General features: G+C 43.0%; 1 protein-coding gene across 4 annotated transcripts in view; it reads right to left on the reverse strand.

Annotated features, from left to right (window-relative positions):
- The window catches only part of PLS3 (plastin 3), a 51,261-nt gene that overhangs the window by 1,335 nt on the left and 33,607 nt on the right, over window positions 1-16,319 (reverse strand). For all 4 annotated transcript variants that reach the window (XM_017818535.1, XM_017818521.1, XM_017818529.1 and 1 more), the window contains 13 exons: window positions 12,774-12,937; window positions 10,276-10,405; window positions 9,687-9,819; window positions 8,314-8,395; window positions 7,469-7,634; window positions 6,247-6,389; window positions 4,990-5,085; window positions 4,267-4,462; window positions 3,532-3,610; window positions 2,770-2,884; window positions 2,520-2,653; window positions 1,493-1,616; window positions 799-923 (listed from right to left, as the gene is read on the reverse strand). In XM_017818535.1, the coding sequence (XP_017674024.1) occupies window positions 799-923; window positions 1,493-1,616; window positions 2,520-2,653; window positions 2,770-2,884; window positions 3,532-3,610; window positions 4,267-4,462; window positions 4,990-5,085; window positions 6,247-6,389; window positions 7,469-7,634; window positions 8,314-8,395; window positions 9,687-9,819; window positions 10,276-10,405; window positions 12,774-12,937 (1,687 nt within the window). The remainder of the gene's footprint in view (window positions 1-798; window positions 924-1,492; window positions 1,617-2,519; window positions 2,654-2,769; window positions 2,885-3,531; window positions 3,611-4,266; window positions 4,463-4,989; window positions 5,086-6,246; window positions 6,390-7,468; window positions 7,635-8,313; window positions 8,396-9,686; window positions 9,820-10,275; window positions 10,406-12,773; window positions 12,938-16,319) is intronic.

Raw genomic sequence — 16,319 nt, forward strand, 5'->3', positions numbered from 1 at the left:
GAGTGGGTCAGCATCAAGACTGCTAGCAATAAATGACAAGTCAGCTCCTGCCGTATCCAACACAATTTCACCTATTATTTATTAAGATTCAAGACGTGGAACAGTTCAATCACACCACATCCTTTTGTTTTACAATTTTTCTGATCTTTTGCTGTTTTCCTTTTCCGTAGTCAAGTGCTTTTAATGTGCAAATTGACCTTTGAATGTCAAGTCCCCTTTACCAACAGTTAAAAAAATTAATCTTAATTAATACCTATTAGGAATAATAGCATATACAATGAAGGATTAATCGTGTAACATTTACATTTCCTCTTCTGTTTGCTCCTTATGAATAACCAAGTGAGACTATTACCTGCCAGAAACTTTACTGCCGTTCTGCCACTGCGGAACAGCCACAGAACACACATTTCAAAGTCATATTTTAATAGGCATACTTTAAACTTGACAACCTATAATGATTCAACAAGACAGGAGACATACAATGGTTCAGTTTCAAAACAACGAGCCACCAGCTTTTCATATGGCTGAAAAAGCACATGAGAAACAGAGTATGATTGCTAAGAACTGCCTGAGCTGTTCTGCCTTTCTCCCAACAAGCCAGAATTCAGCCAACTGCTCCCTCCAGCGTCACAGGCAAGGACAGCAAGTGGGTTTCAATAAATGCTGTCTGTCTGAAGAGTACAGTGTTAAAACAGACTGAAAACCACAGCAATAAACTGTGGTAAGAACACCTACAGCTTGAGGCCATAGAAGGGGCACTCTTTCAGTGAAAAACAGCTTTTGAGATATCAGACTTACTTAGCGTTATTTTGTTTGTCATCTTCCGATAGATGACCAGTCTTTACAAGGTCATAGTTGATACAACCAGGTTGAATAGCATCAATTAAATCCACAACAGCCAAGCTTGTGCTGATAGTCTTGTCCTAGAGAACACAGGGACAGAGAAGTAAAGATGAATGTCTAATCCTTAAAGCATATTTCTCACCTCAATTCAGCTGCTCTGGAATGTGCAACAAGACAGGCTTTAAAACAGCCTTTTCAAAGTAGCAATGTTAGTGATTATTCCCATTTGGACCACAAGGAAAACCAAACTGCTGCTTCTCCTTTAGCAATAATATAAGATTATTACTCCAATTTACTGCAAGTGCTCTGAAACTACAAAGTAGTGACTGATGTGGAGGCAGCAGGCCTGCCCTGCTGACCACAGTCCAAGGGACAGTGCTCACCTCTGAGTGCTCATCAGCTCCAATCCCTGTTTGCCAGTGTCTCAGCACCCACCTTCTACCCCAGACCCCAACCACCCTCCTCTGCCACTGTTCCCCACTGTGGGGAATAGTCTCCCATCTGGTAGCTTGAAGCCACTCTATTCCCAGCACAGACTGAATCCTGTCCTGTTTAAACTCCCTTCTAAGATGCCCCTGCTGTTCCTTCTAGACAAGGAAATGCTTTTTGGGCACTTCTCTCCTTTTGGATGCAAGAGGGGAACCTGCACCTTGAAGTTCTGGATGGAGGTGGACTTGCCAGCTTCTTTCAGGGTCTGGTTTACCCAGCTGACTATAATGTCATCGTTGGCTTTCTGGCCGTCACCCAGGTCCTCGAGGACATTCAGCGTGTACCTGAGATCCAGCAGAGAGAACAAGATTAGGTACAGAGCCAGAGCAAAGCCCCGCTTGATCGTGCAGTCAGGATGCATCATGAGCTCATGGTAGCTTGGGAAGTCTTTACATAGTCTCAGCTCTGGGCTTTTTGTTTGCACTTTTTTTTTTCCCCAAACTCCTTTAGCAAAAAGGAGGAACCACCTATCTTACCTGCAGTGTGAATTTTGTTAAAGCACTTGGTCTTCCTAGCCTTTCATGACCTTTAATACAAGCTCACAAAATTGCCTGGGCTCAGAACTCTTGTTAAACTGTTTCTCCACTGACCATTTGCTCCAGGGGTAACACATTACCTAAAAGGTGTGATTAACTAGGGAGTTGGCATTCTGACCTCTGATGTCAAATAAGGAGCTATTATGAAGCTTTTTTGCAGATATATATTTGCATCATCTTGGAATTCTTCAGAAATAGGTAAGAAAAAGGAAGATCTTAGTAACTTTATCTGTTATTAAGGCTCTCCCTCCTCTCCTAATCCAATGCAAAAGAGGGTTATAAAGCAACCCTAGAATGATTTCCTCTCGATTTCCAATTAAAAATTAGAACATAAAAGTTGTGTAATGTTCCTGCTCAGGGTTTCTGCATGTGGACCAGACCTGAGCAGGCAAGAGAGAGAGGTGATCCTGGTTGGCAGGATGATCACAAGTCCACCAGTGGGCTGCCCAGAGGTCTCTGCTCCAGCCTCTCATGTGCAGCAGGATCAGCTCAGCCACAATTCTGTCCAGCTGTGTCTCGAACTCCCTCAAAGGACAGAGGTTTTACAATTGTTCTGGGTGACCTATTTCAGTGCTGCAGTGCTCTCACAGCAAAAAATTTCTCAAATTCTGTACTCCATTCACAAGCTGACATATTTGAGAGGGGTCCTACCTTCTCATTAACTGCCAGACCAAGGCAAGTGTCAGTGTTGGGTTTCCGTCGTTCAGATCCTGTCCTCCAATGCCAACCAGGGAGAACTTAGCTGGATGCTTTCCCAAGTCTACAGCATAGTTGCAGTTTTCTAGCTACAGAGAACAAAAATTGACATAGAAAAACATTTAAAAACACTCACTTGACTGGAAACCTCAAACAGGAATTTTTAGTGTCCATGGTTTCTTTTGAGGTCTTTTGACACGCTTACCTTTTTCATATTTGCTCCAAGTTTAGGGTATGGAGGCTTGTTAACCTTATTCCAGTCAACAGGAACTTTGATTTTTTCATATAATTGTAGTATTACCAGTGCATCTTGGAGATCACTAAAGTGGAAAACACTGATTAAGTCCAACGTTTCAAGATTCAAGTGTACTCTGTCACATCATGAATAACTACTACTCTTCACAGGTTGTTGCAATTTTAACAACCATAAAAAGGAAAAAAAAACCCAACAATTGAAACATTTTGCAGTTTTCAGGGCAGGAGAAATGCTCCATGCTTAACATCAGCTGGCTGCTGAGCTAGAGCAGGTTTTAGCATGGTAATCAGCAACCCATCCAGGGAAGAATTTTGTTACATAAAATCCAAAGGTAGCCACCTCTTTCGACTGACTAAAGAGACCCAGAATATCTTGTCTCCTAACTATGATGTCTTGGTTATGACCTAAAATTAGGTGACGGGGCATCTAGTTTCAGTTGCTCTAGTACAGTTGCTTAAGCAGATCCAAATGTATTGGGATCTCAGGGTAACAATTTTACAAGGTAAGGGAAAATAAACACGCTGTCTTCAGCCCTTAAAGCCAAGTGCCAGCTAAGAAATCCCCCAGCTGCACATTGCAGGGACAGTGCAGTGAGCATCTCCCACTCCCTTCCTTCTTAAGGTCTTTGCTCAGCACTGTGGCAATAGGATGCTGGTGTGGGCACATCTTTAGTCTGACCTACTTGGTCTCTCTCAATAGTCTAATGCTTACCCATAGAGGTGATTTACATGGGGGTTCACACCAAGGGAGTTCATCCAGTTACGGAAGGTCCGTTCCTCACGCGTCTCTCCTAGATGAGAGAAAACAGGTTCGTGCAAATTCTGCAAGCTCAACCTTGTGCAAGGGATTTACACCTTGCAAGGCAGGGAGCTTTGAGCAGCATAGCTCATCAATAGGTTTTTAAGCAGAAAAAGAGTACATTTTCTACTACAATTTTTTTCAAAGGAAGAAGGTGGCCCTGATACCTAGTCTTTGACAGCAGTTTGATTTCTCCAGGCCTCAGAAGAGCATGTCTTTTGCACTTTCTCCAAGAAAAAGTATCAGGAATGTCTTTCACATGGGTGTTAGCTAACTGCTGTCTGGGAGCCAAGCAGCCAAAGCCTTAATAATCCTGGTTGTGCCAACAAATAGTGCTCCCATGAACACCTCACTGCATTATTGAGGTGACCTTGCCCATCACAGGAAATGCCAAAACTGACTTCCCTGGCACAGAGAGTGATGGACTGCTGGCATTGTGCCTACAGGTTCAGAGTAGCTGAACAGGCTGTCAAGTACCCTTCTCATCTGCCCCAAACGAGTAAACAACCGCTGCAGCACCAATGACCTCAAATCATAGGTGTTACTCCAAAGGAGATACCTCTGTGGGGCACAGCCTTCTGTGACACACACAACTGTTTACTTTAGATATTTCCCTCCTGCTAATTTTGTGACTGATACGGCCATCACCTTCCAGTAGGGTCCAGTCGATGTCCTGGTTTTCAGGCTTGGTAAGTGCTGGGTACTTGTTGAACAGGTTGGCAACGAAGGCCAGGTTCAGTTTGGGGTTGCCACTGACCACATCAGCCGGTGTGACGAACTGCCGGCAGCCGAGCCGATCCGCCTGCTGAAGCATGTACTCTGCTCTCCGCAAGTCATCCTTTTCCTGCCAGGGATGCAATGGACAAGAGCTGTCACGGAAGAGATCAGGTTACAGAGCAGATGGGAAGCCCCTGACCACTACCTGGAGCAATGTCACAACTCCACGTGCCTTCGTTAGGCATCAGTCGCTAATCGAATGAAGAGATGAAGCACGCATGGTAACCCCCGCTGCTCTGCATGTAATCATCCTGGTTTGTCTTGGGTTTTTTTTCCTAGCATGGTGCTTTCAAGCTTATATGCTTTCCAATTTTTATGCTTTTAGAACTTGGCGGTTCAAAAGCAGAAGTCAGCACGCTTCCAAATGGAGCAAACCCACAAATGATTTCCCAGTCATCTCTGTTAATTGGCAGGTACTGATCAGGCTGGCAACAACCACTCATCGAAAACACACCCGAGGTGTGCACATGGCCACTGACACTGTACACGCTCTAGAAATTAAGATACCAGGTTACCTAGATGTCATGGGGCAATGATAGGGTACAGGGAGTTCACGATTCTAGAGCATGAGGCCAGGACAGCCTGAATACTTACATTGAAACCTGACATGTTAATATCGATCTGGGCCTCTCCTTCTTTCTGCCCTTTAGGTGCAATTTGATTGAGGAGGTGGAAATAAGCTCTAGAATCCTGAAATGGATGAAAAAGAAAATTCAGGTCTTCTGCACAGCACTGAATACACCATAACAATTCATTTCAGGCTCATCTTTAGCAAGTCACTGTGCATAATTGGCTTATATACCTTTACTGAATTGCCAAAATCTGTAAGCTTAAAAGAGAGCACAATGGTAGAAATCCAGGCAGCAGAAAAAGAAACAGAAAGAGAAAAAGTTAGAAATATATAAGATGAAAATTACAGGTTTTGACTGTTTGAAAACTGCCTTTGTGCAAACTCTGGCGCCACAGCCACCTCTCCAACAGCTGGAGGAGACAATGACCCCATGCTGCTCACAGTCATGGCCCCCACATGCACCAAGGCAGCTCTAGCCCCTATACAAGGCACCTATTCCTACTACTGCAGCAACAATGAAAATAGCTCACTGAAAATGAATTCCAGGCAAAAAGCTGATTATAAAAAATGTCTGAATGTTTTTCTCCTGCCCATTAGCTATGATAGCTCAAGGGAGAGAGGGCAGGGATGGTCAGAAATCAGGAGGAGCAAATAGCTATAGTACTTATTTATCAACTACATTTCCTTTTAGGCCACAGCAATAAGGAGGACCTCAGCATATCCTGGCAGGCAGAGATGCCAACAGCTATCAGCAAAACTGGAAATAATTTGAAGCTGGAAATAAATGACCATATGTGTGCACATGCTCCCCATGCACATCAATTATCTTTTTTTTTTCCCCAGTCCCCTTTTCTCCTCCTCAAAACTGCTAGCCACATGAAACCTGCTGAAACCAGTGTCCAAAAAACCCCACACTGACCAGGAGTCACCACCCTCCATTTCTCACTAGTGCTGAGAGCCACCCTCTCACATCTGAAAAATAACTATAAGAAAAAATATGAGTAATACCAGTCTTGTATTTCATTAAAAAAATGCAAGAGCTTTGTAGCAGAGCCCCACCAGCACTGGAGGAAACAGACAGTTCCTCATGGCAAGGGAGAACAGCACTGAGATACCTTAAATATACCATCCATAACCCCCCTGTTAAGACCACCCAGTGTACTAGGGTTAAGAAAGATCCTGTCTGAGGATGAAGGGCCTCATTTACACATGCAAAAAACAGCCCTGTCTGGCTCCCAGTCTTTTCCCAGGTATGTGCAGGTCAGGAGAGCTCTTGGTACCTTGATGTCTGAGCTGAAGTTATTGATTTTGTGCCAGCCTGCGTTTTCCAGGTGGTAGTTGGCCCATCTTAGGAGCAGCTCTTCTGGGGATAGTTTCATAAGATCCTCCAGATTTTCACCATCACGAAGTAAGGCAGCCAGTGCTGGAAGAAAAATGCTTGTGAGGGCAAGAGTCAAACCTGCGTGCCAGAATTAGAGCTGCAGCAGTATTTCAGAGGGATACAATACCAACTACTGATTACATCCAAATGTTCTGGGTATTAGTGGAGTTTTCCTGAGATGGTTGTTACACAGAGAGGAGTATGAATGATCTAGAAAACTGTGTGTAAAAAGTATTTTCCGTTTTCTTGTATAACAAAATTCTCTGGATTTTATGTGCAGTCTTTTAAGCTGATGACAGTAAGCTAAATGTAAATGTACTTCTATCTCAATGAAAAATGCTTCCAAGTAGTTTCATAAGCACTGTTAAAAAAAGCCAGAAAAGCCAAGATAAGCACCCGGTGCTTCCCTCATCATGAATTTTCAATCTAAGCCAAACAATGGCACCAGTTCACGATGGGGAAGTTTAAATAAAAGACACTGAAGCCCCTCCCTCCATCTGGGTGCACTGATAGCACATGCAGGAATATCAAAGCTCTTTGAATGATCTGAAAACTTTAAATTTTAAGGTCTGTCAGCAGGACCAAGTGAGCACAGGGAAAAAACACCACTTTCCCACCGACAAGAACGAAGTAACAGCTCAGCTGCACCACTGACGGTAGCAAGGAGAATTTTAGGAGAACCAAATCATTACTGAAGAGCTGAAGCCCTCTCTTTTTTTTTTTTTTAAGAGGAAGATGTACCGTTGTCTATAATGCTAAAAGGATGCATCAGCTTTTGCTGCCTCCCAACTCCATTAGATAACCATGGCTGAAGCAGCCTGGGGCATCACCAAGCAGTGTGCTCATTCACCACAAGGCTCAAGCCAAGCTGCATCTTGACTTACAGATTGGTGTCCAGCCAGTTCTCCAAGGCTGACACACATTACCAGGATGGCACAACCCACTTGCATGAACCTGCTCACAGCCACAACAGGTTGGAGAGCAGTCAGCTTGGCACATGCCCTGATGAACCCCCTTCCAGCAGAGAAGAGGGGGGGAAGAGGCAACCACGGGGCTGGAGCTGACAGCCCTAACAACATGGTGTTCATGCTTTGGAAGAAATCACTTAAAGTTTAATTTACCTTCATTTCTGCTGAGCTCGATGTCAGCGAACAAGCCAATCTTAATGATCTGCCAGAGAAGCCCAAGGACCAGGTGGGGTTTCCCTTCCCTCAAGTCCTCTGCACCAATATTGACAACATGACAGCCGATGGCAGATGCAGAATTCAGGGCCAAGTTCAGGTTCTCCTGCAAACAGTACAGCCCAGTGAGACACAGTCCATGGAGATGCTGATTTCCCTTTCATACAGCACCAGCAGAGTGGAGATTTCCCCCCTGTTCTTGCTCCAAAATCAGCAGCTCAGAGGAAACGCTCCCAGCCACTCTCCGGTTGAAGTTTAAAGGGAGCTGTGGTGGCAGCAGGCTGAATCAATAAGAACTGAACTAGGCACCAGGGTTTAATTTCAGCCTCTGGTATCTAGTTTCAGCATCTGAGTTAGTTGCATTTAGTGGCATCAACAAGAATAAGGCTAGACAAGTACTAATTTATATGCCCCCACACACACACACACAAACACAGGCATCTTCCCAGAAAGAACCTGTCCTACTATGAAATGATTCACAGACACCCAACACCAATAACCATATTGCTTCAAAAAGACAGTGCTGTATATAATCACCACAGCAATATCAGGTGTGCACAGCATTTCAGCCACATTATCCATTTTGTCACTAAGCATTTTGTCTTTTGCATGTGCCCACAGATCTGTGGATTATGCACAGTACAAAACTGCATTTAATAATTAAACATAAGCTATAAAACTTGCTCCCTTCCAGCGTTCCACAGCAATGCCTTGAGCCACCATGCTGCATTCATTAAGTCTACCTGGGTATGAATTTCAGCAAAAAATACAGAAATGCATCATACCTGAATTATGAATGGTGTGAGTTTCTTCTTGTTAATTGCTCTTTCATCAATCGTATCCGGAACAGAAAGATTGATCATTTTGCTGTTAGGAGGAAAAACAATTACACTTAAACAACTTTTAGTATTTAACCTGAACAAAACTCAATGCACTGTGACAAGACTCACAACAGCACATTTCCTTTTGCCTGTTTGGTTTTGTGTATTTTTTTTTCATAAAATCAAGGTTGTGTAAATCAAAAGTTAATATTGACATTATCGAGAATGTATTTGTAACTAATAGCTAAGCCTGAAACCTTAAACATATTCCTGGCCACTACTGATCTCAGCTGCTGGAGCAAAAAGAGCACATGAATTATTCACAGTGCAGTCACTGAACTAGTGAAGACTCATTGCTCTGCTGACATTCACTGCACATTCTAGTAGGACAACATGCTTCCTCCCATTCTAAAGGTGTACTACTGCTGGCAGGAAAACCTGCCCCAAAAAACCACAAACACTTGGGATGCTCAGTGGGGAGCATGTGAGCGCAAGGAATTTTTAATCAACAGAAAACATGGAAAGTTTTTACTTTATATTACGAACTATTTCTTACTCAGTTCAGCCTTTGCCTGAAGATCTGAACTACTTGAAACTTGGGAAATAAATAAAAGAAAAATATATATCACAAGCTAAAGGAAAAAAGAAATTAAAGGCAATGAGTAGCTCACTTAAAATTATTTTGTGTATTGATACAGAGTTACTGAAATTCCAGGCTGATCCACCTCTCCAATATATTAATACACTTACAATAAAAAAAAAATGAATCTAACCAACATAATCAGCAAAAACACTATACATAGAAGGTGGCTGGTATTTAGCAGCCCTGGATGCCTTCTGTTTTCAGCACGCAACAAAATAAGTCACCTTAAAACCAACACAAGGATTCCCAGGAAATCCATTTTTGGGTTAATTCATAAGGTCACTAACATTCCCACAGAGGATACTGTCTGTCTAAACATCCAAGGGAATGGGCTATTTATCACACATGCCCTCCCCCAAGCTACACAGCACCAAGTTGAGTTTGTAACAGGACGACTTCTGCTCCCACAAAGCCCCTTCTTCCCCTTCAGCAAACTCAGACTCAAGTCCAAACAAAAACACTAGAAGAAAATACCAGCTTGTGAAGCTGGCACCAAAGCTGGAGCATCACACAATAGCAATGCACATATAAAAAGAGGCTCAGTCTCTTTCAAAGTGTTATGCACACACACTAGTCACAAAATCAGCCTAGAACAGGATGAACATTCCCCAGCTATGGTTCTGGGAAGTTGTTTTGGTGATTTTCAAATTTTTTTATTTTTTTTTTTTTTAATTCAGGAGCCATCATGACTTACCATAGAACAATCCCATCTCCCACAGCTTTGAACAGGTCATCTGTATTTGGGTTCATTGGAATAACGTGCCTACAGTCAGGATCACTTTCCAAGGCTTTGTTTATCCAGTTTACAAAGGCGTATTTCTCTTCCTCTAAGATAACCAATCGTAAATTTAATACAAGCCTTTTCATAACACAGCAAAGATTTTCCAAAAAGAATCAGCATACAATAGCCCAGGGAAATAACAGCCCCACTATCATTAGCACACTATTTTATTAGTCACACAAAAAGTTTAAAGAAAGATGACTCTCACTTCCAATTACCAGAATATTCCTGTTACTTACATGTTACTCAACAACTCTATTTTACTCAAGTGTGACACAAGGACTTCGTCAGCCAGCACAGTTAACAAAACAAATAAGCACATATTTAATTTATATACTGCTAAATCTGCAGTATATAAATTCTATCCTGCTCTCACCTTGATGCAAGATCATTCAGCTCTCAGAGAATAAGAGCAGAGCACGGGGCACAGCAGCAGAAATGGCCTGGTTTTGGCATGGGGCCTCCACTCACCCAAGAGAAGAGCGGGAAGGCAGAGCAGTACCTGAGTAGGAGTGTTGTGTCCCCTCGCTGGAGAGCTCCGAGGTGCCCCCGATCGCACAGATTCCTTCCTTCCTGTTAATTGCTTTTCTGAACGTTTTAGCAATATCGCTGCTTTTCACCTCTTGGAAAATCTACAATTTAAAGCGCTCTGTTAGACAAGAAAAGCTCCTCTTCATAAAACAAAAAGACCACAGAAGAAGCTATTTTGCCTCATCTTTAAAGCAAACTTCACAGTAAAATCAGCAAATGTGAAGGGCCCCGCAAGGGTGTAGTGGTATTAAATTTAACATGGATAGTGGACAGAAAGTCATCTCACTCTCTCAAACACACATTGCCAGTGCCTATCGAAACAGAAGCATTAGGCATGAAGTACTTTGCATATATTTACCTTTACAAGTAGATTTCAAGAGACTGTAAAAATAAAACGTGAAACCTTTGCAGTCTGACAGAAGGTATGCATGCAGCAGTTCCCACAGGACCAAATTTGAGAAAGCTGTGGTGCAATTTTAACCTTTCTGCAAAAGCCAGATGCTCGTGGGACTGTGACTTTAGTTCACACAAAATACTTTCTCCACAACCCAAGAAACAATGCTCTTTAAGCATGTAATAGTCAACTGCAATGATGTGTAACAATGAGTGCTCCAAGTAAGGATTCCCCCTTCTTCCTCAACAGGCTTGGGCTAACTGACAAAACACCCTCAGATGCTTTAGGACAGAAGGATTACACATGCCATTTGTACAGGTTGTGTGTTACTATTAGAAGCCCCAAGGTCCTACAGAACTGAGGAATTATTAGTAAAAAACACATTCAATGGCTGGAAAGCCTACTGTAACTCCCTCAAAACTGAACTCAATTAGTTTCAACCATGTGGAAAACACAAATGAAATGTATAAAGGTTCTCTTAACACTGCCCAGAAAAAGGCAGTGAAACAGCACTGTAAAGCAGAACAACAAAGTGTTTCTATTAAAAAGAGAGGAGGGGACACCAGGCTATACATGCCACCACAGGGCCAGCCTCATGGCTGTCATTCCTTACCTTCCCTGACCCTTAAACATAGGGAAGGTGGCAAGTCAAGATGATGATATAGTGCAGTTACACCATCTGCTGATGGCACACAAGTTGATCAGGTAAAGCTGATCAAAGATTCAAGAGCCCAAAATCTGGTGGATTTCTGTTTATTGGCTTTAACCACAAGAATTTTAATTCAGATTTATTTATTTTAAAATTTCCTGGGTTAATTACTGGCATTTCATATCTTCTTGAAAACAGGTGCTTTAATGCTGAGGTACCACTAAGTCACGTGGCCCCAACCTCGAGTCAGTTCACATCATCCTTTGCAACATAAACTCCAGCAAAAATGCTCAGAGTTAGAAAACAGCAACAGTTCATTTTGTGAAAATCCCACAACTAACATTGCTGCTAATGTACACCTTAAGTTGCCCATAAGACATTTTGTGTTTACTCGATCATTGGTACCATTCAAATGTGACAGAAGAGATTTATTTCTTCCTTCCCAGTGCAAAGTTAGAATTATGGACCAGCTCAAACCAACAGCTGAAACATGCACCCAGCATGCAAGTGTTCACAAACTGCAAACAAACTCCAACTTACTAGTTGACTCCGAACTCAAAAGTTCAGAGGGTCTGAAAACAATTAAGGAATAGAAGGTGAAGATAAATTAAGAAATATCCAGAAAACTAATTGACATGAAAACAGCTCCCTCAATGTACTGCACATACTTTTATTTTTTTTCAGCTTTCAGCCATCAGCGTATGAAAAGGTTGAAAGATGTACATTGAACCAGTATCTCAGAAGTGTTGTGCTTTTTTAAAAATAAACTAAAAAATTCTGATCTATTTCTGCAATAAAAGATTGAAGGATATGCCCATCCTCCAGCTTTTTCTGTCTCCTTACTCCCGTTCTTCTCTTTTGAATCAACAAATTTGAATTCTCCTGGATCAGCATCTAGGACTAATCCCCAAAATGTGTCTTGAAATGCCCTCTCGAGTCTTTAGCAAATACTTGTAGTTCCATCAAATAAAGGAAATTATACTGATACACTGGGAAAACCAGCATTCATCTGTGTGCCTGGAAAAACTGAAGTTTCCAGTCAATACTATAAGCTTGGAGAATTGGAAGTCTTTTTTCCAGCTGTCACCTCATGTGGAAACAGCCTTTTAGCCTCCAATGAAGCTTTCATATAGGAAAACCATGTGGATTCTTTTTGTTTGTTTGTTTTTCTTTAAAAGACAACATATTTCCCCTCTGTCCACATCTGAAGGCTGGAAGCGATAGTACAAAAAACTGGTCATGTGCAGAGATCTGCACAAAGAACTGATTTTAACATGGATAACCCTCAAAACTGATTAGTTTGTCAAAAGAAAACTAGGATTAGGATAAGTGTCTGAGAAGTCAGGTTCAGCCTCTTCTATTGTCTTCTTTAGCTTTGTCTAAAACAGGTCCCCCAGGCTGCCGGAAATTCAGGAATACCACTTACATAGACAAATTCTTCAAAACTAATCTTGCCGTCTTTATTCTTGTCGCCGTCAATCATGAGCTTCTGGATGATCTCTCTCACTTTGTATCCAGGCAAAGGCAGGTTGGCCTCCTTGAAGAGTTCATGCAACTCATAGTCACAGATGAACCCATTGCTGTTGAGGTCTGAGGAAGAGAAGAGGCAGGAGAAGGTTTTAGAAACGTGCCAGTGACCTGATGGGACCAACCCCAGAAGGTGGGGCAGAAACAAAGCCCCCATGTCCAAGGGCTTAATGGAGAGCAACCTGCACACTGGGAGAGCAAGATCCACGCAGGGCATAGACACGTAGCATGATATCCACACCACAAATACCAAGGAGTACACTATTCAGTGGGCACCACCACAAATACACCAGGAACCAAAGGCACACAGTAAATCCACACAGCTCATCATCAGGGGGTCCCAGCGCAAGCCATGAGATCTCTCTGGCTCTGGGGAACAGCAGCTTCAAATCAGGGCTGACCAGAATGACTCCTGGCACATGTGACCAAGTCTGGTGTAAAAGTTTCATCACAGAACATCTGCATTTTCATAAACAACTCCAGAACATCTCTTTCTGCATCTAACTGCCCCTGCCTTTGCATGTTAAAAATAGATGGTAATGAAACACAGCACTTATTTTCTGAACAGAAAACACTAAGTCAGCTCTACATTTGCATTTTTAAGATGTTGATGATGATGTTCTCCATTCAACACTGACAGCAAATTGCAACCAGATATTTTATTGCTGCCCAAGAATGGTCTGCAAAGACATTTGCTTTGACAATCAATCACCAAACCACAGCATCCCATCCTTTGTGAGACATTGTCACCTACTAGGTTGAGGAAGAAAACAAAAATCTATTGTGAAACTGGAGTTTTTCACATTAACAGATCCCAACCCCTTTGGGGACATCATCACATCTACTAACAACACACAGCAGCCCCAGCCTTTCTTCAGGCAAGTGAGATTTTCCTGCCACTATGGACAGGCAGCAGTTGGGTGCCTCCTTCCTCAGGCTAAACAGGATGAGCAGACAGTGTGGCTCACAGTACAGCTGGTACTGAGGCTTCAGGAGTCAGGTCCACAATCAGATACAGCATTTGAAGCTGTTGGACAGCCCAGGTTCACATCTCAAGACATAAGCATGACCCTCCGGCCCCATCTTTGGAGAGACAGGAATTCAGGACAAGTTGACCTGTTACTGGCTGACTAGCAATGTTAAAAACGTGGCTGTAGGCAGGTGCTACAGATAGCCCAGGGAAGCTGATTTAGTGCCCCAGCTGCTATCTCCTCCCCAGGCCTGGGGCTGTGGGGAGATATTAATCCTGGATTACTGCTCCTGGGGAATACCTGGATGGGCTGAGGATGTGAAGACTGGCAGTCTCCTACGACCATCATTGAACCACAGGCTCTGCAAAGTCAACACAGTGCCTGTATTGAAGACACCAGCCGAGCCCTTTAAGGCTAAATGAGAGCTTTTTCTCCATTTAAGCAGCTGTGTTACCTTCTCCCCCCCACCCCCACCTCCAGAGCTCCTGGGGCTGTGATGGTGCACTGCTGAGTGCAGCTCATCACCACCAACTGCCAAAACCACTGTGCTGCAAGGCATCCTGCCCTGCTTGGCTGCCCCCAGCCACCGTTCTGCCCATATCCCACACAAGAGGGTTTTCATGCTATTTCACAGAATCATAGAATATCCTCAGTTGGAGGACCCATAAGGATCATTGAGTCCAACTCTGGCTCCGCACAGGACAACCCCAAAAATCCCACCATGTGCCTGAGAGGGTTGTCCAAACACTTCTTGAACTACGGCAGTCTTGATGCCATGATCACTTCCCTGGGAAACCTGTTCCAGTACCTGATCACCCCTCAGTATCCTCTTCCCTAGGCTGAACAAATCAAGTGACCTCAGCTGCTCGTGGAAGCGTGCTGGCTGTGAGCAGTGACTGCAATGTTGTTCAGGTGTTTTTCAGTAGATCCCAGAGGAGTCTTCTCCATAATTTTATGAGGCAGTGAAGTGAGTCTGACAGGCCTATAGTTACCAGGGTCATCCTTCTTGAAAATTGGGACAATACTTGCCAGCTTCCAGTCAACTGAGACCTCTCCAGATTCCCAAGACCATTGAAAAACCATTGAGAGAGGTCTCATGATTACATTAGACAGCTCTTTGAGCACCATGGGATGAATCCCATCAGCCCCATAGACCCAGAGGGATCCATCAGCAGGCTCTCCTTAAGGCCACAGAATTAAATTCCACTCAAGCAACAGCTTCTGTTGCCCAAATATCCTCCCGCCGTGCAGGCTGCAGGATGTTAAGAGCTGCACCAGCCTCAGCATTTGGCTTTGTTCAAGAAGAAATCTCACACCACAGCCACTAAGGTCAGTATTTATGCTTAAAGGGAGATACTTTCAAGAGTAAAAGAAAACAATCAGGATAGCTCTAAAGTCCAGTTTTGTGGTTTGTTTTTGTTTTTACCAAATTGTAAAGGTCAATTTACTTCTAGTGAGGTGTCAGTGTGGGTTTTAGGTTTTATTTCACAGCAATGTTCCACCAAGCAGCATGTCTACACCAGCACTCCAACTTTCCAAATTTTCCAGATCCATAGGGGAATATGAGATTTTAAAATTGTTTTTATCAGTTAGCAAGAAAGTGAAATTCAGATGCTTAGTGGCACAGATCCAAAGCAACTAGAGTAAACCTGTACTCCCCTCCTACATCTCAAACTAAAGAAGAGCATCAATCCCAGTGGATTAATAAATACATTAAACTACTTTATGAAATGTCAGTGTTTACAATAATGCTGGTGAAATAAAGTCATTTGGGGCAATGATTAATGATACCAACAGGCTGCTGTCTGGCCCTCAATTTCAGAATTTTATTCCAAAATAATATAAGCTTACAAAGGCAAGCTTTATTAACAGTCCAGCCTCCGATGTCATGAGCAAACTATTTCCCCTCTAGATAAATCACAGCTTCTTCTATTACAGTACTTTTATTACTGAATCTAACTCTGCAATATGCATCTTTTCCCTACCTCACAGCCAGTGAGGAAAATCAGTCAAGAAGGGATTTCCTAATCTCCATTTTAAGAGTACAATGTAGTTATAGGAGCTAATCCCCAGCCTGGCATTTGTACTGGTTTGCTTGAAGAAAGGAAATCATAACTTAAAAACACTGACTGAAATGCAACTGAGGGGTTAGCCCAGGCTATCTGGTCCATCCACACTTGCTCAGCAGACCTCAATTTCAGCCTGAAAGCATCAAACCTGGCTGTAGGGCAGATATCAGGAATTTACTCCAGTCTGGATCAACATCTGCCCATTTTGAGGGTTTCATTCACCCCTGCAACCAACATCTTTCCAGTCCTCTAGGTATGCCTAGTTCAAAGAAGATTCACCTCTGCTCACTGAAAAAAAAAATTAAAAAAAATAGCAGCTCCACCACAAGAAGAGCCACCTGAAACACACACTCACATGTGAGCTCCCACAAGTCAGGAGCATGGCACCAGGAAAGATGGTGCCCA

This window comes from Lepidothrix coronata, unplaced genomic scaffold, assembly GCF_001604755.1.
Source record: "Lepidothrix coronata isolate B3197 unplaced genomic scaffold, Lepidothrix_coronata-1.0 Scaffold2, whole genome shotgun sequence".
Lineage (NCBI taxonomy): Eukaryota > Metazoa > Chordata > Aves > Passeriformes > Pipridae > Lepidothrix > Lepidothrix coronata.